The sequence below is a fragment of the Dipteris shenzhenensis genome, chromosome 10 (genome assembly GCF_047967505.1).
Source record: "Dipteris shenzhenensis isolate YYH24624 ecotype China chromosome 10, Dip_SZ_1.0, whole genome shotgun sequence".
Lineage (NCBI taxonomy): Eukaryota > Viridiplantae > Streptophyta > Polypodiopsida > Gleicheniales > Dipteridaceae > Dipteris > Dipteris shenzhenensis.
The window spans coordinates 11,994,952-12,021,870 of NC_141605.1; the positions used below are offsets into that span (position 1 = coordinate 11,994,952).

Sequence of the window (26,919 nt, forward strand, 5' to 3'; positions counted from 1 at the left end):
CACACATATAGACATTTTGTAAACACACTATTTGTGTGTGGTGAAATCCATGTATCTTTATATTATAATAAGCAGTTCCCAGAAAAGGAACATGCAATTACTTTTTTTTTTGGGAAACTTTTTTTGAACACACACACACACACACACTCTCTCTCTCTCTCACGCGCACGCACACACACACACACTTTTTTTTTTGGTGAGAAACACGCACACACACACACACTCTCTCTCTCACACACACACACACACACACACGACACCTCTCTCTCTCTCTCTCTCTCTCTCTCTCTCTCTCTCTCCCATCTCTCTCAAGCTAGGGCACACACACAAACACACTCTCTCTCTTCAAAGCGCTCCCTCTCTCCCTCTAGGCTCTCTCGCGTGCCAATGGGGTCCTCGAAAAGTAGTAGTCGCTTGTTTCCTCGTGGGAAGAGGGCAAAGGAATGAATGCATGGTATAAACAGCAGACGCGCCGTCAGCTCGTAAACACCTCTCATCAATTCTCTTCTCCTCCTCCCCTCATTTGGGAGGGTCGACTCCTCACGACCCTCCCATTTGGGTCCTCGGAACCTCTTTGCTCCATCGCCCATGTCGCTTTCCATCGTTGGGCCTTTCCTTCTGCTGCCGCATTCCGGCTTCGCCTGCAGCACGCGATGCGAATGTGCACGTGACAAGCTCGAGATTCGGAGTTCGGATAGCGGTTGAAGGAGTAAGACCGCTGATTTCTTGAACATGATTTCTCCCTTTATTGACGCGTTAAGTGTCTCACGATGAATTCACTGGTTCTGCAGTAAGCCATGCGAATATGAGGAAATGTTAAGGCTGAAAACAGGGGATTGCTCACATTTGAGATTAGTCATCGTAAATTCAATGAGTAAATGCCTACTGATTCAACGTTAACGTAGAGCAGGTACTCGTAAAATGTTCTAACGGAGAAGCAAAATTTGATTGTGGGACCGGTCGGCGTAATGGAAAGCCGTGGACCAGTTTAAAGAGATTAGTTTAACAAAAATCTGAATTTGTACGACTGGATATATTCTAGTCTTACTAAGGTACATATATATACGATTCTTTGATGCATGCAGGATGCTGTATACTCCACGTAGATCTAGTGCTCATTCCGTTTGCAGATCTTGAATAGTGAAATAAACGAGAAAGAATGTACAGCACGGGCCGTAGTCTGCAAAGTTTGTTAGCTCGTAGCTTTGAGTGAAGAGAGGAAGTTAATCATCCTGTTGATCTTTTGACCGACATCTCCGTCAATGGCTATTGATTTCGGACTAGCGGCCAAGAAATTTCCCGCTTATTGATGCTGCTCACCTGTCAGCTTCCTGGAAGTTGTAGAGCGGTTCTTTGATTTGCATGCAGGCTCTTTTGTATTCCTAGGAGATCTAGTTCCCCATCCTTTCTTCATTTCGTTTGCAAATTAGAGATGGCAAGATCAGCAGGGACAAATTTAGTGAGTTATTGCCATTCAGAGTTGAATACGATGATTCCAATGTTGTACTAGAGAACTGGCGTTTTGGGTTTGGTGGCAAGGGTTTTGGAAGATGGCATCGAACTCTCGCTCATTGAATAGCCACGCTTGTCTGTACAGGGTTTTTGGTTTTAGCTTGCTCTCGTGGACATGAGTGTATGTGCGTACGAGAGCATTTGGGGTGGTTGACTGGAGGATCTAGTTTCCTACAGTTAGGGAAGGAAGTTACCATGTGGAACATATGCAGAAGGGCCAAAGAGGCTTCTAGAGAACTTCTTAACGAGTCTAGGAACCTAAGATACCCTACTAGTCTGAACCCCATTGCTTCACCACCAGTCTTCATGCTACGGCTTCACCAGCGGTCTCCAGAGTTTCTTCCAAAGGTGCTTGACACTTCAGGTGAGCAGCCACCTAGCATTCCTCATGCCAAATGTGCACATTTACACTTAGGGGCCAGGCACATGTCCTTGAGGAGTCCTCACTTAGAAATCCCAGAACTTGACGAAGTTGGTGGCCACGGGTTATTGCTCGACAGAGTTTGAAGAGGAAGTTTTGCATTTGGTCGTGGGAGGAGATGGCTTGCTCGAGATACCAAGCATTTTGTGATGGTCGTGGCGGCTTCTAAGCATATAAGGCAGATAGTGTTGTGGGCGTAATTTTATGATTGACTGTGGAGAAGGTGATTCATTGTAGTAGCAGTCGTCAAAGGGTAGCCAAGTGCAAAGCACAGTTCATGGATGTTTAGTGCTAGCCTTCGTCATGGCTGAGTCTGCCCTTCACCTTCGGAGTGCCGACAAAAACTCAGTACGAAGACTTTGTATAAATGGATGCTCAAGTATGTGTGAGAGCATATTTTTATACTATGGTCTACACCCACCGTTGGGCGCTGATGACATCAGTGGGGATGTCATAGTAGCTAGTCCCTGCTATGCATGATGGAGTTTATGGTTTTCAACCTTGTGAGGGACTATCATGATATGTTGTGTTTTTAAAGGATGAGTTTGGGAATGTTCCTGGATTCATCCAGGATATGTTTAAAGGGACGGTGGATGCACACGACAGCCTAGCAGGGCACAGTTTGCTTTCTTCAGTGTCTGTTGCTCCTGGGTTCTGTTCCTTGGCCCCAATTGTCTTATGAAAGGGTCCTTGTAACAATCACCACATTTCTTTATTTTATCTCATTTCCTATAATGAGTTACAGACTATTTGTGTATAATTTGATGATACATAAGGGATGTCAATATATTTGTAATATGGATGACATTTGTGACGTTCAAAGATTTTCTTGAAACGTAAACATTTCTTGGTGAATTTTGGACTCTTAGAAAATCAAAATCTGAATTTGTATGATTGGATAGATTCTAGTCTTACAAAGGTATATATTATCTTGAAACTTCTGAGTCGCAAAAGTGAACATTTTTTGATACTTGTGGTCATACGGTGACACATTATATGACACAATATTTCTGTTCCCTGTGACAGTGCCCCTTTCTTGAGGCATGCCATTTTGATGCTTGATGTTCTGTAATGTTCCAAATACTTTTTTAATTATGGCAAAGAGCTATTTGGAAAGCAGATGAATCACGGATTACAAGGATGGAATTTCTATGAACCATTGGATTGAAGACTTTTTCTTTCAACTTCTCCTTTTGTTCTCTTCTTTATCCCTCTAGATTTTCCACTTTAGAAAATCATCTACTTCAATGGTCCAATAACTACCGCGAAATATATGGTTGTCTCTTGCATCCTCTCTAGGATGATGTGCAAGCTACCTATGGCACTGTGGGGTTTAGTTTTGGGGAAGGGCAGTCAGGCTGACCTGCATTTGTGAGGGGGCAGTGGCTTGGTGTTTGCCTCTAGGGTGGACATAGGATGGATGCCACATGTAGGGCCAAGCATGAACCATGATGCACCAGAAATGGAGGCCATAAGATACACCAAGTCCAGGGGCAGCTTGGAGGCAGCAGTGACTGCGATACAGATGATCTTCAAGCATCTGAAGGCAGCAGCAAGCAGCCATGGCAGAATGACATCAGCAACAAGGAACACGGCTGCATCAGCTTGCATAGACAGGACACTTGCAGGAGTCCTATGACAGTAGACGCAGGGCTACCACATGGCATTGAACACGGCCACACCAGCAGAAGTCAGCTCAGTCTGCAGCAGCCTGGGGTAGGGAGGACAGCAAGTTGGCCATCAGACTGCTGCTGCAGCCGACTACAGCAAAGGGGTTGAGGAAGGGGGGCAGAGGGGAGTAAGGCTCACTTGAGCGTCATACCGCCAGCAACACCATTTGTAAGTACAGCTGCAGTTTGCAGCAGGAGCAAGGTAGTCACGCAGCCTAAGGCACAACCCTGGTCTCCCAGTGATTCGTTGTAGCCCATACGAAACAGGACTTGGAGCGGACCAGGGCGGCACAGGGGGCAACCAAAGATAAAGATGTAGCAGGGCCTGCTCGGGTTCCCAGGCAGTCAGCAAGGTCACAATGTGTAAGGAGATAAGGATTTCCATCTGGCCCTCTGTAAAGTATATACTAAATTCTAAAGTTTAATAGTGTCTTGGGGAGCACTTATATTTTGAAGCTGAGTATTGCTTTCTCAATGTGCACTAGATATAAGGCATCTCTTAACATATGTTGGTTTCTGGAGTTTCTTAACAAGGTTTGCCAAGAATATGCAGGGTGGTTTCATTGGTATCAAAGCATTTTGGATCAAAGCATTTTGGTTTGTTATTTACGTGACTCTATCTCTTCTTGGTTTAGTTCAGCCTTGATTAGTGAATGGACACAACGTCATTATACAGACAGTGGCTTGTATTAAGTAGGACAAGGGTTTGTGCTACTCAGCTTTAATCTGCACATTGAATTTGTGTGTTGGGTAATGAGTCATCGTCCTTGGGTGTGCGAAATGCTCGACTAGTCCTAAAGAATCAATTGTGAGGACAGCATAATGTGTTGATCCGGCCAATAATTGTCTGAACAGTTGACTCGTCCAAGACCAATAGCATTTGAGCCTTCGCCATTTGCCATGCCCAAGTGGATAAGCTCGTGCAATGCAATGAGCAAGTCTTAAATCAGAGGGATGGTGGTAGATCTATTGGTAGTGCTATAACCACATGGCTTGCGTTCCACATGTAGATTGGTAGGGGACAGTGGAGCTAAGTGTACCTAGAAAAGTACAACACTTGGCTTATGCTTTGTGCAATAGATTTTGAAGTGAGGCTTGCCTACATTTGGGATTGGTCAATCAGTTTAGAAGGACAATGCCATATAAGTGTTACGCTTGGAGATGCTCACTCACCTAACTCAATGTAGTGGCTGTCAAAGTCCGTACCTACTCAGACATTCTAAGCAGTACTTACTTGGTGTCTTTACTAACCTAAGTTAGCCGATCGGCATCCATGAGAGAGCTGGACCACTGACTCAAGCTATGCGTGTATATGGAAGCCATGTGGAGCGCATGCATATATACAGAGTGGTTCTAGCAGCTTCATCTATTGGCTTCCCCTCTCTCTTCATCTATTGGCTTGCCCAAATAAGATATAATTCTTACCGGCAGTAAGCACCAGGTGCAACATCCGACAATTCCAACTCTGCATGGAATTTCATTAGGAACTTTGCCATCGCTGGACAGCATTCCCCTGTGCAGTCAATCAGCAGAGACCCCACTGAAAGAGTCAAGGGCAGACACAAGCAAGCAGTGTAGCCTAGCCTACAAGCATGCTGAATGCAGTCTGAACGTTCAACCAGCAACTGACTCACATGACAACTACAATGACTAGGAAAGAGACAACAAAGGTGCAGAAATTGAGAGACAAACAGCAACGGACTACAACAGCGATGCTGGACAGCGACACGTCCCTAACATGCCCTCGACGAGAGCGACTCCTATGATCTGGGTGGATGGCTTCAGAAGCCCAATCTGTCCTTGCTTCAATTGATAGCCTGAGACTGATATGTGGGAGGGGATGCAGCGGAGATCTGCCATGCACCACCGTGATGTTCCACCGTGCCGCCACCTACCCATACTGACTAGGGTGACTCAAGAGTCCTAACTGTCAGAGTGGCCTTATGTTAGGTGTCCTAACTGTCTCAAGCGACTTAGAAACCCACCCCCCCCCAAAAAAAAAAAAAAGGGCCTTCGCAGCGCAGTTTTGCAGGTCTTTACCAGTCCTTTGCACATTTGGGCTCCCTTTCAAGGTTTCTTTATTGACTTTTCTCTCAAGCCTCTCCATCGACATTTCTCGTGTCTATGGAAACAATATTGGGTGCTTATTATAGTAGATTCTTCTCATTGTCTATTTCATTGAGTCTCCTTCCTTTCATTGCACTGTGTTCCTACTGGCTTGTGGGGGCAACAGTGTCTGTAAGATTGGGACTTTCTTGCAAGGAGCCAGCTACATTCCAGCTTCTATTTTCCTGTATAGTTGACCATGGCACCCAAGCATGTACCAGGAGTCAGTTTGGCAGTGATCCACCATTTGAGGCTGCTTAGCATGAGCAAATGCCTTCCATAGTGGGTGCACCCACTGGTGGCAGATGTTCCTGCTCGGCCCACATATCCTACTACTTGGCCCATATCTCCTACATCTCTAGATGTGCAGGAACAGTTCCTTGAGGCATTCTCTTCCATGCTTGAGGGTACGTTTCTATAGTTTGGGCAGCAGTTCTAGCAACTCAACCAGTCATTGCACAATGCATTATCGGATAAAAGCAAGCAGCCTATACCCCAGCATGGTGATGAGTCTGACAGCTATGATGGATTCTCCGCACCACGCGGAGGTTTTATGGTATGTGCCCGATGGACTGCAGGATTTCATTCCTTCAGACTGAGCAGTTCGCTTTCTAGTTGGGGATCCCCTTGGCATTGAGGACGCTTTCACTGTATGACCGAGAACTTTTGGTTGAACTTGAGGCCATCATCCAATTTACAGCTTTCTGCACCTTTGTAGATGGAGCCATCCATCTCGAGACGACTCACTGGTGTCCATTTGATGAGTGCTCCCATGAGCACAATTGGTCCTTTTACCACACCAGCTAGCATGCTTGGAGTTGCTCTCTGTTCACATGCAACTAGATAGTGGTTCCTTCTAGAGAGCCATAGCGATTCCTAGCAAGCTAGATCGACACATCTCTTGTCGATGGGGTTTCGGTGGTATGGAACGTGGAGGTCTATGATCTAGAGTTGGGCTGTGTGTCGTCCCTTTGACCTCCAGTGCTCGAGGGTGACCTGACGGATCTATGGTTGGGTGATTCGTCCCAGATTATGCACTCGGTGAGGATTTTGGTAGCGCATTCAAGGAGGGAGTCGTCTCATATATTTTCTTCACAACAACTTAGTGAAAAAGTCTTGTGCATACCGAAACAGACATGATATCTCTTCGTACGATTGGTGCATCCATAAGACTTAGATCACGCTTAAGCGACACGAGATCAATGGTTGAACTTTTAGCACTAGCACCCAAACCTTAGATGCTCCTTGACATGGTCACATACACCTTTCTTATCATAGAATCTGCAGCTACAAACATTTTGACATCAGAAACCAAGTAGGTTCAAATGCCAATTTAGGGACTAACCCAACCTATGAATGCAAGTTTTTAAAAGTAAAAGCGGGTTGAAAGGTGAACTTAAACTTTTGAGCTTTAAAATGGAGTAAGCTACATATATGAGTCTTCAGGTTGTTTCTATGTATATATAAAAAGACTGTCTCACCTTTTGAGATATCCAAACTTGATTGAGAAGCTTACCACTCATGAGAAACTCCTTTGAAGAAGATGTCACTTTGCAGCAGGTTTTTCTTTGTATTGATCTTTTGCAAATTTAATAAGTAACCCTCGACAACATGAGCTAATCAGTGTTGGTTGTTGAAGCTACCCTTTGGATAAGTGTTTGCCTGTCTGCATATGATTCTAGAGATAATGATTGCTCTCTCTTGAAAAGCCACTTATGTATAGGAATGGGTGAATATGTCGTGATCCTTTCACAGAAGAAAGCTTTGGGTTCTAAGAGATTCAAAGTGAGATTTGACCTCCAAACCATTTAGGAGGTTTTTAAAGGCAGTTAGGTCACAATTTGTTTCTTGAGTACAAGTCTTTAGGCTTCTGTCAACCTTGTGATGATTTGATAGGCAGCTTTTCGACAGAATTCTATTGTTGAAATCATGCCTTGTGCCCTTATGTGATTGTCCCACTGAGCCGTAGGTACCATGATCAGTGTTACATGAAAACGTGTTTCACCCTGTCGAAACAGGACGAAACGTTTCGAAACAATACAAAACGCTCCCAACGAAATGCATGTTTCGCCCAAATCCCAAAAAGGCGTTTTTGCCCCTTTTTTCCTTTCTGCCTTTTGCGAATCGATTGCGATCCTCCCGACCTGATTTCGTTTGTGTACTCAGCATCCTCTCCAGTCCGCTTCTGCTCCCTATGCTTCCTACGCTCACGTGAGCTTGTGGCTCGTGGGCTAGCATATGTGCTAGCACTGCCGCTGCTCCGTTGACCTGCTTGCAAGGCTCAAGCTAGCTGCTGCTAGCCACCACTAACACAAGGCCTAGAGGCTAGAAGGGAGACCTACGCTAGAACAGTGATGCACTGACACCATCAACGACCTGCTGCTTGCACAAGCATCGACGCCATCAACGACCTGCACAAACAGGCTGCAATCGACGCCCACGCCCAGGGCCTGCTGCCATCGACAGTCCTGCCCACCATCCCCTTTGTTGCTGCTCAAGGAGCAGCACCTGGATCAAGGAGCAGCAGCACTCATATATCTAGATTCAAATTTCAATGAATCAATGATGTTCATATGTCTAGATGCTAGAATCCAATGTCCAATGTCAATATGCTTTAAAGTTTTGACTCCATAAATATTAATTGGTCTAAAGTTGAAACTTGAGAAAGGAGACTTGAATTCTGAATGTGTTTGTGTTTTGGATTACCTAGACACTGGGTGTCTTGACTAAGGACTTGACACTTGCATTTCTCTTTGTTCACTCTAAACATGACTTATCTGCCCCTATCCTTGTATATATCAAGTATCATTTCGAAACCTATAAGTTTCGTCTGAAGATTCGAGACGAAACGAAACAAATCCTGTCGAAACCTCGAAACAACGAAACAGACGAAACGTTTCTTGTGACTATGACCATGATAAATATATTGATCTAGAGACATGTGTGTGATAGTTAAAGTTACTGGCCAGTATATTGGTGGCTTTGCTATGTGAATCAATAAGGACTCTTTGTTCTTCATTTCTTTTGTTGTTCTTTATGTTTGTCATTGAGTGGAGAGTGGAGTTCTCACTATGATTTCCTCTGTCTGTGTGTGTGTTTGGGGGGAGGGACGCTCTCCAATATGGGATTAACCAAAATGTTACTCTGTTGCAACCAGAATTACTTCCTGTTTATTCCGCTATGCTGCGTCCAAAGCAACTGCTTCCCTTGTACAACGGTGCCAGAGCATGGCTTGTAGCGGGAACCTACAAAAGCAATTCTGTTGATGACACACATGGATCAGAAGCTTCACATTTAGATGATGCAGGGGACAAGAGAAAACATTTCCAGACAAGGGCATCTTCAAGTACTTCTCACGGAAGCTGCTGCAGCAATGTGTACCATGCAGAGATTGCATCTCCTCACACAGAAGCATATAGTTCAAATACTCCAAATACATCTCAGGAAAGAATACCCTTGGCCAGTGATTCTCTTCACAGGGTCCATGCTGTAAATGCCAATTTTGGTGATGGCCTCCTTCAAGTGCCAGTTCCTACAGATGATTTCTTGAAACCACCTTTTTCAAGGTCGAGAACAACTGGAAGTCCAGGTGTCTCCCGTGGAGCGCAAGAGGGCTCAACCAGGATTGTACCAACTTCTCTAGGCAGTAGGCTACAAACTGAAAACATCAATGGAGATGACTATGGACAAAATAGGATGGCACTTGCAGAGCATGTCTGCAAGGTGGGGATTGCAGCTGCTGGCAGGCTGTCTGAGTCGAGAGATTGTTCGAGTACAGTGAAGAATGGTGATGGAGCTCTTTTCATGGTGCAGAGGGCTGGTTCATCTTCAAATCCAAACATACCTAGAGAAAAGATAAATTCTGATTCTGTTGGAAAAGGTTCTGCTTCTTACATCACTTCTGAGAGGGATGTCACTGCTGGTCTTAGTAATCGTGGGTCTCTCAGGGGCAGATCAAGAACCAAATCTGGTGACGTTCCACAAGGTATCAGAAAGTTTTCTTCATGTTCCCAGTCAACTAGTTCAGGAAGGGACCTCCCGAGTCAATTAGGTGTGCTTAAAGATGGGTTGAATAGCATGAATATAACCCCGCAAGTGCAGGCTTCACAAACAGCAACTCCTCCTGACAAAGCAGTGCATGGGCCAAAAAATAGAAGGCTGAGACATGTCCCTGATAAACAGCAATCTTGGATGGCTTCCCACCTTGAGGATGCCCGTGATGGGACAAGCTTGCCCAGTCTGAATGACAACCACCCTGGAGTCAGCGTTTGGCCTGTCAAATCCGAGTCTCAGTCAGCAGTCCAAGGTTCATCAGGGTGTGTAGAACCAAGGAGAGTAGCCCAAAAAACAAACCACAGGGCTGGCAATGCCGGACAGTTAAGTAGCAAACAAGGAAGAGCAGGAGCAATAGCTCGACGGAGCTCCTGCAATGATGAGAAGGAGGTTACAGAGTATGTTTGCAATATATTGAGACAACTAAGGTGGGGCCCAAATACTGAAGATGCTCTTTCTAGATTGGATAAAAAACTTAGTCCATATCACATTAATGAGGTACTTAAACAACAGCAAGAAGTTGGCCTGGCAGTAGATTTTTTTAACTGGGCAAAGAAGCAAGATGGCTTCAAACATGACGTTCATACCTACACTACCATGGTCGGCATATTAGGACGTGCACGGAGGTTTGATGCCTTAGATACTTTACTGGAGGACATGGTAAGAGATGGTTGCGAACCCAGTGTTGTGACGTTTAATAGACTTATTCATTGCTATGGTAGGGCCAATCATATGGGAGAAGCATTGCAAATATTTCATGACATGCAGAAAGTTGGCTGCAAACCTGATAAAGTCACTTATTGTACTCTCATTGATCTGCATGCCAAGGCTGGATTTATGGATGTAGCCATGGATATGTACAGACAGATGCAGCAGGCCGGCTTACATCCTGACACATTTACATATACTGTGATCATTAATTGCCTTGGCAAATCTGGGGAATTGTCTGCCTCCCACAAAGTCTTTTGTGAAATGATTGCTAGAGGCTGTACTCCCAATCTGGTGACTTACAATATATTAATTGATTTGCATGCAAAATCTGGGAAGTATGATATTGCCTTGAAACTATATAATGATATGCAAGAGACTGGATTTCACCCAGACCAGGTTACTTATAGTATCATCATGGAGGTTCTGGGACATGTTGGTCACCTTGAAGAGGCCGAATATGTATTTACAGAAATGCAAGAAGCAGGCTGGGCTCCGGATATGACTGTTTATGGTCTTTTAGTGGACATGTGGGGAAAGGTGGGAAATATTGCTAAAGCTTGCGAATGGTACAGCAAAATGCTTGATTCAGGGGTTATGCCCAATGTTCCAACATGCAATTCCTTGCTTGGTGCTTTTCTTAGGGGAAATATGTATGATGCAGGGAATCAGGTGCTTCAGGATATGTTGGATCGGGACCTCAAACCTTCACTTCTGACATACACTCTGCTGCTTAGCTATTACACAATGTCTGAAAGTCAACATGATTGCGACATGCTTTGGAATCTCATGGCTACTACAAATCATGCAGCACATGCCTTTCTGTACACTCTACCAGGAGTGAAGTCTGGTGAGGAAGATACCAGGGAGCACACCGCACGATTTTTTAATACAATCAGCTGTGAGGCCCAAGAAAGTAAGAGAAGTTTCACAGACGCATTGATTAATTTTCTTCACAAGTTTAACCTGAAAGCAGAAGCTGCTATTGTGTGGGAGGTTGCTACTGAGAAGAAAGTGTACCCAAAGACTGTGACAAAGAAGTCTCCCAAATATTGGGCCATAAATTTGCATACCATGTCCATGGGTACGGCTGTTGTTGCCTTGTGTCGAACACTCTCCATTGTAAAGGAGCGGATGCTTGAAACTGGAGTTGTGCCAGAAAGAATAGATATAATCACTGGATGGGGACGGCGGAGCAGAGTCACGGGATCTTCATTGGTGAAACAGGCAGTAGAAGAGATACTTCAGACTGTGAGCTCTCCATTTCATGTGGAGAATGGGAATCTCGGTTGTTTTGTTGGGATAGGGAAGCCACTTGCAGATTGGTTGCTTGAGTCAGACATTGAACAGATGCATTTGATTTAGGTTCTATGATTAATTAGATGCCACGTTTTCACAGTTTTTGGGAAGGACTTCAAGTCACTACTTGTGCTAGACCTCTTAATTTAAGTCAGGAAAGAATTGCTCCATATTGGGGCTCATGCGAATGCACTTCCGGCATCCTTTCAGAAAAGGTATTAATTCAGCCTTGTAATTAATCGCTTAATTTATGATGACGCATGCGGGGAGCTTGAATTGAAATATTTGGCATGTCGATGTCTTTCTTCATGTGCTTACGCAGCCTTTGAAAGGAAAATCTCAAAAGCAGTGGCAACAATTTTGGAAGTCTTTCGAGAGCCATTAAGAGATTTATTGACTAGAGAAAATTTGGTTAAGACCATGGTTTTGAATCTTAAAGCTTGTAGTGATACTATGAAATACACGTTTGATCAAGATTGGTGCGCATTTTCCTTTGCTCTTAGTTTTTCATGGCTGAAGAACAACACGAGGACACCAAGGGAAAATTTTAGAATGGTAATACAAGCTTATGCAATATTTGAGATAATAGTTAAAAAGGCCCACTTTATGCCCGTCTTTGAGGAGAGAACCTGCTGCTTGTGCATATGCACTAGAAAGTATTGATGGGTTATAGAAATCCAGCGGGCTTGCCTATTCACGACTAATGTCAATTGGATTTTGGATGAGAGGGACTCCTATTTACACGACCATATGTGACACATCAACGCCTTAGCCTGCCCTGGGACAGTAAAATTTGTCTAATTTTTAATGGGTTGAAGTAGTGTACTGATTTTGCCAATATGGTGCTGCGTCTCTCACCTCAACGCACAGGTGGAGATATCTTTTGATGCAGGGTGACAGTTCTTCATATAGCTGCAGTAGAGCTAGTTGCCGACCTCTCTTCGAACTGGTGATGGTTGTCACTACTTTGTGTTTTCTATGTAACAAACTTTTGGTCCTCCAACAAGCCCCATAAGGATGAGGACCTGAGATGGTTGTAGGAAGCTTATTGCGATAAAGTACTTTGTAGAATTCTTTCATCTTTGTTCAGTTGTGTTCGGGTGTGTGTAGAAGGGTAATGGTTTTGTCTTCACTAGGTCTCCTTGAGAACCCCTTACAACCAAGTAAGGACTGAGGTGTGCTGCCCATGTGGCAGCCGCCCCTTCTTGTTTTTCTCTGCGAGTTTTCTTCACATGGTAGCCAATATGCTGCCCATGTGGTAGCCCTAACCCTAAGTCTACCTCCCCCATGCTCTCTCATATGGGGCTTATAGATGGGGAGGTGACTTTTCCAATACCACCTCTCACCGATACAGCTTGGCTCAATCCCAACTCATCGATGAAGATGCTCCAGTGGCTCCTATGTCACAGCCCTCTGGAATGTGCAGTGTTGATCTCGACTCTTGGCTTTTCAACCGGTGGCTCCTGCTCCTGTAGGTCTAGTCCCGCAGTAGGAAACCATCTTGGTACACAGGTCCACCATCCAAGGTAGCACCAAATGGCATCACCACATTCCGTCAGGTTCCCACATGCGAACTTGAACAATTCAGATGCCACCATCTTCCAACTATCCCACTCATAATGAGCGTATAGTCTTCCAGGTACAATGTGTTTAGGGTCTATTTTAACATGTCCTCCCTTTGGCAAGATTCGCAACAAAAGAACCATCTTGAGAAATGATATCCCAAGAATATCTCCAGATAACTTGGACAATGAGCTCCCATGAAGCTCTCAAACAAGTACTTTTTTGGCTTCAATACACCTTGTCCATGTTCAATATGCTTGACGCACCCACACTTCCCCGTCTACCTTTTGGAAAGGCACATTCCCTCCAATCTCGTATTTCTTGAGACACATGAAGAATAGATTCTTGCCACAGCGTGTTGTTTCTTGAGACACATGAAGAGCACATTCTTCCCACAACATGCTATAAAGGCTCAAATCAATGACAGAAAGGACATACAAGAACATTGTCTTGCCTATGTGTTTGCTCTAAAAGCAAACCATGTACCTCAAAGAGACACATTCTACCGTGTGTACTCTTGTAATGCCCCCTTTTGAACCACAACATCCATTTGACCTTGAAATCCTAGGACACTCCGAGGAATCCTCCCTTATGTCAATACTATCAGCTAAGCACCTGGAAGAGTCCAAGCACTCCAAGTTAACCAGAATCACGTCCCTCGTTTCAAAAAACACAAATGAGAGGTGAAGAAAAAACAAACTGATTCAAACACATCCCAATGGTCACGACAAAAGATAAATATGAAATTGATGGATCTCCAATAAGTGGCAAGATGCTTGTCGCTAGAACAAACTCGAGAGACTGGCATTGTCTCTTATTCATATGCAAACACAAAGCTCGCAGGGGACGCTCTAGAATTGCGGGGCAGGCCGTTTAACAAGGTGTGTCCCAACTTACCTGTGTGGATGCCATATCTACTAAGTGTGTCGTCGGTGTTCCCTTGGCGTTGCTCTCGAGCTACCGTTGAGCCTCGTTATTAGGTGTCAGAGCTCTCGATGGCGCTTCATCCCAAGGTCTTTGGATGCTCAGAGATCCTTCTCTATCATGGCCGTCACGTTATGCAAGGGTTCATGTTTTACCGCCATTTCTTCTATGGACATTAAAGGCTGGGACTTTGTCTTCTACTCTTCCCTATCATAACGTCCCTTCTTGGGGCTCGAGGGCTGGTGGTCCAGGGCCGCGCCACCCCTTGTAGTTAATGCCCACAGTGTGTGCAGTTTGTGGGGAAGTGATCCATACTGGGGGACTTGCCCACTGGCGTATTTGAGTGGCTAGAGTCTAAGACCCTCTTTAGTCCGTCATGTTCCTAGGGTGTGGTGCCTTTGTTAAGTAGTTCGTACTTTAATTGGGGGCTCTATGGTCATAGTCCCTTTAGGGGCGAGTCTTTTGAGTTTATTTAGGGGAAAAATTTTGTACTCCTGGGGGTTCCTTTCCATGGCCTTAGTCCCTTTAGGGGCAAGTTCTCAGGTCGTCCAATCGGTACCCTTTAGCTACTAACTGTAGTTTAATTATTCCTTTTGAGGAGGTGTCGGATTTTTCTTAGATTAGGCGGTTACCTTCATTTTCTCTAGTCGGGATCATATTCCCTCATCGTGTCCTGTCCCTAAAGAAGGCATGTGTGTGTGTGTGTGTGTGTGTGTGTAATGAAGGACACCTTCTTCATGTACATGAGTGACAAGGCTCTGGAATGGTTTACAAATTTGACATTGAAGGTTTAACTAAAGTTGATTCATTGGATAAAAACTTACTTGATCTCAATAGTGTGGCATGAAGGATAAACCCTTGAACTTGATGCTCAAGAGAACCAAGGGCCATAGTATACTTATCTATTTAGAACATTCCATGAATAGATTACGACCTTCTTCTTGGTAAGCAAGTGCTATGACAATCTTGCCTTATGTGCATAAACCAAGGCTCCACACATTCTAAAATCGTCAACATTGAATGTGTTGCATTGCACAACTCACAATGGTGCCAGCATGGTCTCCACCTTTCCTGATTTAGGAAATGTTAAGGTGAAATTTGGTCAATAATACATGACATATGCAAAAGATTTAGAGCATGCAACCAAGTCTACCTTCTTGAGGAATCAAACCTTGCTATTGTAAGAGTCCAAATAGAGTTAGTAGAGGGACAAAAGAGCCAAATTACCCATCAAACAGAAGAAAGCACCCCATCATGCCAAAATAATACCTTTTGCACTTCAAACACTCCATCCTTGCCTAACATGGCATGGTATCTAAATGCAAACATAGAGGACAAGATCTATGAAACTACCAAGTTATAGATAGCGCATGAAGAAAAGAAAGAAGCTCAACACCTTATATCAAGGGTTCAAGAAATTCATTGCAATTTTGTGTCTCCTAGAGCACATATATCTTTTGTACCTAGATTAGCACCTTGGGCTCTCTATAGGGAAATAGACTGAACGTGTGGGAGAATTTAAAGGACAGGGAAGAGATCCAATAAGAGCGAAGATTTGGCATCCATAGCCATAAATAATCAAAATTCAATGCGATTAGGCAAAGAAACTAGAGAAGGGGAGACCGTTATAGGCAATGGGGATGCTTTCCCTTAGGTCAACATTTAACAAATCAACCTTCCTTCCTTGGGACAAGTACAAAATAATACGATTGAGGTTCATAGCTATTTTATGGTCTTTCATATTTCCACTATCCCAAGAATATTCAATACAAGTGTGGGAAGACCTTGGATGAGAATAGCTCATTTCATCAACAACTATATTACCATATTATATTACCTTGGATGAGAATCCCCTAAGTGTGGAGATTGGGGGGGGGGGGAGAGGAGTAGGAGTGGAGGGGTGGGACTATAAGAAATACCCCATGCCATGCATATTACAGGGGTAATTACTTACATAGGGTTTCCAAGTATTTGCAAAAAGCTTTTTTTTGGGTGATGAAGTGAGCAAATAAGTGCATTACTAAAAAACTTTTATGAAAAGTGTTATCTCCACCAACAAAGGCTCAACAATATTAAATTGCCATAATTCAAAAGATTCTACATGACATGATTATGTTTTGTTTTTTCACAATGTCCCCCTCTAAAGTTTAGATGAGGTGGGTATCCATTGCTCTCAAAATCAGTCCACATTGTTAACAACAAATTGTGGTGGTACTACGATTAGTTCATCATCGCCCTTCCCTTCATCTGGGTGTGCAGGGCAATCGCCTCTTTTAGATGGCCAAACTAGTATTCCCTTGTCATGTGAATGCGTATTGCCAAGAGTGAATGTCTAGTGCAAAGGGAGCAAGGGTGAAACAAACAACTCAAAGCAAAACAAACAAAGAGAAGGAAAGATTGCAACGACTGGAAGCAAAGTGTCTTTCTATTACTTAACCCAAAAGGGCTTTGAATACAAACAACTCTTGGCTGCAATCCACACACGAGTTGCCTATGGTGCAAGGATAACCTTAACTTCTAGGATTCTAGAACCTTATATACCTGACTCCCTACTCACATTCCTTGTAATTACTACGCACCACATTTACAATGGTTCACACCTCCTTTGTTAGAAGGGTAGATGCCTTTACTTTTATTTGTCTAGGCCAACATACTTTGCTCGAACAAATTCTTCATGCAGAGCATCAATCATGTCTTTGCCCAAAGGGTTGACACATCATCGGATCCTTCTTGTTAAAATGCCCCTCTCGTAGGAACCATTCCTTAGGAGGGATGAAATCTAGATGCATGAATCATGTGGGCTCACACTAGCTTATCCTCATCCTTATCTTGAGAGAGAGAGTTCTCACCTACATCTAAAAAGGGAGAGTAGCCTTGTGGCTTTGTACCACTCATATGGTCTAAAATTCAATCGGGCCAAGACCCCTGTGGATATACCTTGTCTGGCCACTTCTCTTATCCTCTCTTCTTGCTCCACGTTTAGCCTTTTGCTTCCTTCTCTATTTTTGTGACATGGTATCAGAGCCAAGTTGCTTTTCTTCAAATTCTTCTTGCCTTATGAGTGTTCAATACTATTTGTCCTCTTAGTGGTCTTCTCCATTTCTCTAAGTGGCACATTCTTTCAAAGAAACACCAAGCAATGATTTTGTGAGACTCCATGTTGCTTGAATTTGTCAAAGAAGTGCTACAATGAAGTGAAAAGGAGATCTTGTTTTTTACAATTGCTTTATTATAAGGCCTTTTTGTTACGGTGCTTATCAGTATCCTCTTTGTTTTCGGGAAAGTTTATATAATCAATGTGGTTTTGCTACTACTTTGTGTTCCACGACTCATATGCAACCAAGTCTACAGCTTCTTTGTGGTGACCAGAAGAGAATTTCATGCTTCTAGTCTAGTTTTTTGGTTGAAGGTTGCTACTCAAGTGGGTTCCTTCCATTGTTGTTCTAGAAGTATTTCACATACTTGAGTCAACCATTTTTTCAAAGTGTCGTCTTATGCCACTTTGAATAGTGGTAGTAGGCTCTGCATCACAGCTTTTCTCAAAGACCTTGTAGATTATAAGCTAAGTTCTCTTTTTCTCTCTAGTTCATGGTTCTTAGATGACATCTCTTTATTCCCTTTGCAATGGTATCTTTGATCGAATCTCTAAGAAGTTTCTTGGGGGAGTCACTATGTATAAACCCTCAATATCACGTGCGTTCAAGGCCTATTTGTAAAATCCCTTATCTGTAATTTTTCCATTAATAAAATGTACCCTTTTTCTATACAAATCTATAATTTTTTTCCAAAATCATTTTAAAAACTCCCTTATGTAAATTAATTTTTGTAAAATCTAGATATTAAAAATATCCTTGTGTTGAACTCACATGATAGGGTTACATATGATGACAAACCCCCCTGAGGGAAGTCTCACCATTGCGAGATTTTCTATTATGTTCCTAATTTCATGCTGCACTAGTTTGCAAGGGATTTTTTGGGCCGTATGCCTGTTCGTGTCACTGATTTACCACAATAGCAAAAACCTTGGTTTTTTTCAAAGTTACTTGTATGGAATGTTCTATAACCTTCCTCATGTGTAAAAGACACCTAAAGCACATCTAAGCAAGAGCATAGCAATTCAATGACGACCACGAGTCTATTTCAACATGACAGGTCTTTTTTTTTTCGTATTATTATCTTTTTTTGATAAGGTTCTAAATTCTTCCATCCTATTGACACGTTGCACTATAATTTTTTGGATACAAAACCATTTTCAAGATTTCTAAAAGTTGGTAAAGTACATAGTTGACTACTTGAGTGTGATTATTCTTTTGTACCATTAAAATGGCAAAAAGAGAAGCGCTTTTTCATCATTATTGTGTCCATTTTTTTCAGCATTGATTTTCATTTGTTAAGAGTGGACACTATCGGTCTCTTTATGAACTAGTAAGACCTCCTCGATGGTGAAGCATACTATCATCCTTGACAAGTTTGATGGAACGGGCTTCCATACGTGGCAAGTCTCAATCCATTGCTTGATCATGTCTAAGGGTGTGCGGTCACTTGCCAAGGGCACTAGGAAAATCAAGAAAGATGATGAAGATGACAAGGAAGATGATGCAAAGTAACAATACATAATTGTGCTTCATCTCACCAAAGATCTTCTTCATCATGTTGCCAACCTCACAATGGCAAAAGACATGTGGGAAGAACTTGAAAAGCTCTAAGGGACAAAAGGTAAAAACTCTAAACTTGCCCTCAAGATCAAGTTTTATTACTTGAAGATGCAACAAGGCAAGTCTCTCGGCACTCATATAGCAAGCCTTATGAGCATCATTTCTCTGTTAGCTTCCATCAATGCAAAAGTGGACGATGATGATGTTGTAGCTATTCTCCTAAACTCTATGACTTTGGAATAAGACTTTTGGTGACCACCTTAAAGAACCTTCCATCACCAACATTGGAAGTCTACATTTCCTCTCTTTTGGAGGAGGAAACCAAGGTAAGAAATCATGCCTCATCATCAAACTCTTTACCCACAACATCCAATTCTCAAGACCTTTCCATGGTTGAGAAATCACAACTAAAATGTACTTTTTGTAAGAAGAAAGATATCACCGAATCTTGGTGCTTCAAGAAGGATCCATAATTTTAAAGAAGTGTGGCAAATGCAGGGAATCTGTTCATCTCACCTGTGAGTGTATGGGAGGTGGTTCATTTAAAGAAGTCAGCAAGTATGCTCAAGCCACTCCTCCAAAGCTACTTGAAGGGCTCCTTTGAGCCTATTTCTTGTAACCTTATGGTAAAATAATCTTGTATGAAAATGACTATCTTTATAAAAGGAATAGTCTATAAAGAGCCAGGAATGTAAGTTTAATGCAATGTTGCATTGAAGGGGCATGTTAAAGTATCCCTCTCATAGGAACCATTCCTTAGGAGGCATGTAGTCTAGATGCATGAATCTTATGGGTTCACAAAGGCTTACCCTCATCCTTATCTTGAGGGAGATAGCTCTCACCTACATATATAAAGGGCGAGTAGTCTTGTGGCTTTGTACCACTCATATGGGTTGACATTCAATTGGGCCAAGGCCCCTTTGAATAGATCTTGAGTGGTCACTTATCTTAACATCATCTCTTCTTGCTCCACATTTAGTCTTCCACTGCCTTCTTTATTTTTGTGATACTTGGGTCCTACTAAAGAAGACTGGGCATTTTAAAGACAATGCGGATGAGCAAGTTGAGCTACTCCCTACTTCTCCAAATCCTTTGGTTGCCTATTCCATTTGATCTTTGAGGAAGATCTATGTTTGCATGCTTTTCCCTTTAGTCTATTAACTCTCCTTTAGTCAAAGTTAAATCCCCATAATGTCAATTTTGGGGTTTATTATTTGCCCCAACTCTACTTCAAGCCCTATCGTTGTGGCTTTGATATGCTGAGTCACATTATGGAATCATTGGTGTGCACTTCCTCACCATGATAGGGTTGGAGGGAAACAAAATTTCCAAAAGAGATCATAAATCTTCTAGGCCTCAGTCCCCGAGAGATCATGTTCATTCTATAGTATATATCCTTGCCCAATGTTTAGAGTATGATCGAGTCATTCTTACTCTTTGGATCTTAGAGTAGCTACTAGAGTGTGGATAACGATCCAAACAATGGCGTTCTATGGTTTATTGCCACATCCTAGATCTTCTTTGCTTGGTCAAACCTTAACTTGATGACTTGTCTCCTCACGTACTTGGCGTTGGGAGGGATTGATAATGAAATCAAAGAGACAATCACTCATTGCACTTCGCCCCTTTCACCTTGTGTTTCTTCATACATGGCTTATTGGTGGGTTGGTGAGGATTTTGGCATTGAGCGATCATTGGCACCTAGGTCAATTGACTCCTCCTTTGGGATCACCCTTACTCCCTCTTATTTATGCAATTCAACTATCCTCTTTTGCTTGGCCTTGCTAATATCCTTTTGTTCTTGGAGCCAAATAGCATATCGAGCCTCTTCAGCCTTATGATCCTTCACCTCCTACTTGGCTTGCACTTTGGCTTCCTACTCATCCTTTCCCCTTCATCTTTGTTGGCCGCTTGCATTGTTTGCCATCAAGTCACCTATTTGTTGGCCTCTATATGACTCCCTTCTCTGCTTGTATAGGCCTCTTTGCACTTAGTAGCTTGATTTTCTTTGTTTCTCTTCGTTTTGTTGGTTGCTCTGCCACGCTCTACTTTAGGGTTTTTCTTCTACTAGTTCCCTCCCTCCTTCATTTTCCCCCTTGATTGTTTTTTGAGAGGGATCATGGATATGGATGATCTTGATCTTGTTGAGGCCGACATACCCATGGTTCTTGCGCTTACTACTCCTTTGTTGTCACCATTCTTTGGGGTCTTTTGGTTGGGTGACTATAAAAGCTCTTCCACCTATTGCTTTCTGATCCCCTTAAACACCGCAAAACCTTCATTTGTCAGCTTGTCTTGGAAGTTTATAGTTAGCTTTGCTGTTGATACCGCAGCCTTGTCTTGACCTTTTTTCTTATGCTTTTGGAATTCTAACTTGAGTCTTCGAAATGTACTCTTTGTCAACCCAATCACTGTGTGTTTGTGTGCCCTTCACCTACAACTTGTGTCCTCAATTCTAGTGTTATAATTTGTTCACTTCCTCTCAAAGCTACACCACATCTCTATTTGCCTCATTATTCTCATGAATGGATGTTGCTGGTTGCTCAATAGCCTTGTCGATTTTGGCCTGCTATATCTTCTAGCTCTCTTTGAATGACACGCAAGTGGCTCATAATGCTTCATTCTCTTCCTCCAACCTCTAATCGATAGTTAGCCTAGGGAAAGGAAATTACTGGCTAAACACATCATAATGCAGCCTTGTTGAACCTTCAAGGCATAGTCATTCAATAATGATTTATATTAACTAGGTTACACTTAGCGATGTTGACCTTAGGCGGTGGTGTCATAGGTACTTCATACAGGAACCACTCATGCTCACTCGTCAATGTTATGGCGAGTCCTTAGGCTCAGGTTCTGGCATAGTGGGACCCCATTTTTCCTTGTTCATTTGCTTATTTTGAGACTCAATAATCCCCTTCCCTTATCTTCTTTCATCGACTTGGCATGTTGCGGTGCTTGCTGTTACATTGAAATTTCTCTTGCTGTGCTTGTCATTATTGTTACTATTGTTTGGTATTCTATTCGGTAGTCAAATTTGTTGCTCGCTCATCTTCCTTCTTTGACGATTCTCCAAACATTTCATCTAGCACATTGGAAGTCATTAGTGGTGGTTGGGTCTTTAGTACTTCACCGCTCCAAACATCTCATCTAACACATTGGAGGTCATTAGTGGTGGTTGGGTCTTTAGTCCTTCATCAGTTCATGCAAGTAAGTAGAGGTGAGTTGGATCCAACTTGCCCTCCCTTCTTCTTGCCTAATTGAATTTGTATCATTGATTTGTGAGGCTCCTAGCTTCGTCTAATTCACTTCTTCTCCCCTCATTGCTTTCAATGCTCTCCATACAAGGGTTTAGGGTACACAAGAGGGTCTTCAATTGCACACTGAACACAAGAAGCAAAAAAAGGTATTGGCCTCAACATCCTTTTCCTTCTCATAATGTGACCTTTTCCTTGTAGCTGCACATCATCATTAAACAATGTGTAACAATTGTCCATTGTTGGAACAAGGGTATTGTTTGTTTGCCTTTAAGAGCTTGAGTACCTAGGCTACTTTATATTGCATCTCAGAATGTTCTGAACTCAAGCTCTTAATGGGTCCTATTGTCCATGGTTAATATTGGAAACAATTGAGGGAGATAGGGTTGGAGGGTGCTTGGGCAATGTAACATATTTTTGTGGTGGGTACTCCCCAAGTTTTAATGCATGAGCACGATAAGCACAACGTGTACACAAGGGAGCTTTGGGATTTATTTTTAGAACTACTTGAACTCATGTAAGAACATGAGAGGTGGACTAACTCAAAGTTGAATAGCTTGAAGCTGGCTCATGAGGATCTTAGGCAAAGCATGTGGCCTTAGCTCACCATTAGTACAGGAGGCCATGGGGTCACTATGGACCACTCAGGAGTACATTGACTTGCAATGCCAGATGATGGTGAACTAGCAAGAGAGAACCAAGTATCTTCATGCAATTATTGCCGAGTAACAACACTCATTACCGAGTTACAATAGAGCTACGAGGAGAAAGCCACTATTTGTCAATAGGTGGCAGCATAAAAATAGGCCCAAGCATTGGTCCACCAGCTCAAAGGGCCTCCAAAGCACTCGGGGCATCCCCACAATACAAAAATATCCTGACGATGATGAGGATGCTACTAGGCAAGGTACATATGTGCAAGTGAAAGAGCTAGTAGACCAATCTAGCATGGCTATAATTTTCCAATCGCAAGAGTTAGAAATTGCGATTGAGGGAATTGATTATCAAAGAAAGGGAGCTGACCAAAAGAGCATACCATAACACAAACACTTCTTCTTCTAGATCCCCAATCCCAGCTCACTAGAGATTAGTTACTTTCTCGAGTGTGCAATTTTTTTTAAGGTATGTAAACTTCGCCCCATATTATTCCAATACTATGGACCAACTATCCTTGTGCGATACCTTTGCTAGCTTGAATGAGTAGAATGGCTTGCCATGCCCCTCTTAACAAAACTTGTAAGCTCTCTTGAAGACCACTCCTCTTGGATCTTTGTAGTCTCTTTCTAAACCCCCCCTCTAGAGGAAGCTAGTTTTCTTAACTTGTAGAAGCTATTTGGTTCCAAAAAGCATTTTTGGGCAAGTATGATAATCCTACTAAGCGAGTATCCAAGTATGAGTGAGGAACCAATGCTTTTGACTTAGTAGTAAAAGAGTAGGCTACAAAGTCGAGCATCCAGAAATAGCTGAGCAACTCATGAGGATGTCCCGCCCAATAATGGTAGACTTTCTTGCTTACTTTTGCACAGATACTATGGCTTGTAGAGCAATTACTTAGCATTACTCTTACTGAGACTACCACCGTAATTGTGTGTAGGCCTTCGATAGGGATGTGGATGAAACCCCCCTCTCATGTTATCTAACATTATAGTTCATGTTTTGAAAATAGAGACTAGTCTAGCCTACACCTTGGCCTAGTCATTAGAGACTAGATCGTTGAGTGGTGGAGACATCTAAAGAGAGAACCGATAAATGTCAGTGGGCTCTACCGTTGTCCATCAAAGTGGCCAACCACAATGCACTAAAGAAGGACGGACTAGTGGGCTCTGCCCTTGGTCTTGGAGTCTCTAGCCAAAGACTTGGGACATTCACAAAATCAGGTAAAACCCATAATCCTCTACCATTTGATCAAAATAATTGAACCACCTTCCCATAGTATGCACAACTCGTAACATTGAACTAATCCACTAATGCTCCGATTTGTAAAATGATTGCAACAAAGTGGAACAACGCAAGAGATTGTTAAGGATGCACTCAAGTTTCCATTCACATACAGAGCAAATTGAGAGTGGATTGTTTAATGAACTTTGCATGTTGAACAAATCACCACTATAAGATTACATAACAAACCCATGTTGGCTATGTGTAAATAGAAGCAATGTGAATAATGTACATTGATTGTATGCATGCAACATGAAGTCTACATGTATATAGCAGCTCTTATACTTTCAAGCGTCTCTAGACTCAGTCATACAAAACCCTCCATGTCATGTGTTAGATTTTTCTTTGAAATTTCTTTGAAATGCATCCTTTTAATATATAATAGAGCAATATCAATGGTGTAGCATTCAAAACATTTCAGCTTTAATATCAATTAAGGGTTTAAATTTGGAACAAAGAATGCAAATTTTGCTAATATAAAATGTTATATACTAAAAGGAAGAAGAATCAATGTGGTGGTAACCTTGGGAAAAATATAGAGCTCTAAGAAGAAGACTTATAAAAGGAGAGTAGAGGATGGAAAAGAAGAAGAAAAAGAAGAGAAAGCAAGGAGGACATGGTTTTCATACAAATCATTGCATAAAATAAGTAGTCTATCAACACTAAAAACATGTCAAGCTCAATAAAGATGCTACACTCTGGATAATCTTGGTTTTAAGGGTCACTAATATTTCCGTTAATATTTCCATTACTCTGAAGATGTGAAATAAGTCTCAAAGATGTTGAATGCATTATGCCTTAGAAGTCTTCCAAAATGTAAACAAGTTTCAAAGTGCCATTTGATTTGAAGTCTCTAGTAAACAACGGAATGTGAAATGGTGCTTTCCTTTTTTTGCAACGTAGAGGACGTGATGGACTGATTTTGGTTTTATCCTATATAAAGTTGTTGTTCCGAGGAGAAGGAACCAGGTGCGTGAATATCTTATAAATACATGTGTACGTTATATGTATGCGTTATATATACTACGTACTTGTTTGGAAGCTGTCTTCTTTTGTACTCAAACGGATGAAAATTCTCAGTGTGCAAGGACAAAGGCACAATCGGCCGCTCCATTGCAAGCGCTGGATCTGCCACTCACCCACTCTCTTAGAGCGTCCGACTCAAATTGCACTGTGTAAGGCCAGTACAGAGAGGCGCTTCTCCAGCCTGTATACACTAATAGCATGCTCACATTGAGTTGGACGACCATTATCAACCAGTCCCTCTCTGAAACACACTTACAACCATTGGCCTCTAGAACATCTCGCTTCTTATACCTCTCCCAGTGCAACATGGTGAATTCTGTCATTAAATCTTCCACTAGATTGGCTACCACCGTCATTGACTCTTGGGTCTTCGCATTCGGAACTGTAGAGTCCATCGTATACACCCTTAGAAGCCGTAGTAGCGAGTGCAAAGCTGAAGCACCCTCTTTCATTCGTGCCTTTTTTAATTTCTCAACGGCGGTTTCAGCGATCTTCATGAGTCCGAGGGCAATGGCCCTCCTCTTGAACTCTTCCTCAAGTAATTCTATATTCTCGTTTGCTGGAAGAGATACAGCGAAAAAAGTGCAAGGTTCCTGAATTGCTCCTTTTGCAGACACAATCTCCTCCAGATGAGCCAGCACCGCGTCTAACTTCAATGTTGTGATACATTGCCCATCCTTGCATATCCTTTGCTCTGCAAGGGCTGTCTCAGCATTTAGCAGCTCAATGCCTACGCTGCTTAAGCCTGGGAAAAAAGGCATTATGGCAATCCACCATATCAGCAGAGATTTGGTTTTCGACCAGATGAAGCCGATATAGCCTGCTAATCCTGCAAATTTGATAAGCAAGGCTACGCCATAGAGTGAGAATTGCACGGAAACCGAGAGAGAAACCGTCAAACAACCATACAGTGCCAATTCGATCCCCTCTAAACGACTCAAAAATTTCCAAAAGAGAGTCGATGCCCTAGATCCTAAAATCGTAGACTGGTATGTGAAGGGAAAACCGGACGTGACAAGCAGATGCAGAAACCGTTTGAGGTCAAGCCACCACGCCCAAAATTCACTCCAACAGATAAGCCTGTCCTGGCCGTTGTTGCTGTCTGTCATAATCTTTACGACTCTGTTCAGACTGCCGACAAATGCTGGTAAGCTTAGTATAGCCACGATGAGAAAGCATTGGAAGTACAAATATCCATAGGAGATTTTCCAGAAGAGAGTGCTGTCTTCGGCTGTTACAATTCCAAACAAGCCAGAAGCTAACTTCACGAGGTTTGCGGACGCCAGCAAGCCTGATCCTTTGACCCACCCTTGATTGCTCAGGTGTATGTGAGAAAAGGCTGAGTTGCCTAGCACGGACAAGGAAACAAATATGCCGGATCGTTTCATTTGCAGCTTCAAGTCTTCCAGACGTGTCTGAGTAACAGTGGTAAAATCCGGCGGCCAAACCGTTTTCGTAGAGGTTAGAACAGTTTTTGATACTTCCTCATCGAATTCCAATAATGCCGTTCTCATTTGTTCACTCAATTTGCGAGGTGAATCGATGGAAGCGAGCCACGGATAAAGTACCTCGTATGTGCGACTCAACATCACAATTACAAAAGTTGATATGGCGTAAAACCAAGAAATCTTGTTGTATTGCAGCAACATTGCAATCAGCAACGTATACATGCATGCCTTTGACGTGATCCTCAAAATTGCTCCGTACCACAGGGTTTGGACGTCCGGCGACGTCATCCAAGAGCCGCCGAATCTGCAAGTTAAGTACTGAATTCAGGATCATGAAGCAAA

General features: G+C 42.7%; 1 protein-coding gene across 2 annotated transcripts; it reads left to right on the forward strand.

The window, feature by feature from the left end:
• Nucleotides 1-308: 308 nt before the first annotated feature.
• On the forward strand, nt 309-12,116 carry LOC147897402 (pentatricopeptide repeat-containing protein At1g18900-like). Of its 2 annotated transcripts, none has more exons than XM_087380493.1 (2): nt 309-709; nt 8,867-12,116. In XM_087380493.1, the coding sequence occupies exon 2, from the start codon at nt 8,890-8,892 to the stop codon at nt 11,833-11,835; it is 2,946 nt and encodes a 981-aa protein (XP_087236619.1). In that variant the 5' UTR covers nt 309-709; nt 8,867-8,889; the 3' UTR covers nt 11,836-12,116. The 2 variants fall into 2 exon arrangements, with proteins under 2 accessions (XP_087236619.1, XP_087236620.1); XM_087380494.1 differs by lacking the exon at nt 309-709 and adding an exon at nt 955-1,052.
• The last annotated feature ends 14,803 nt before the right edge of the window (nt 12,117-26,919 follow it).

Excerpts from the sequence above, each read along its gene's own strand:
- LOC147897402 (XM_087380493.1), top strand. The coding sequence starts at position 8,890 with ATGCTGCGTCCAAAGCAACTGCTTCCCTTGTACAACGGTGCCAGAGCA.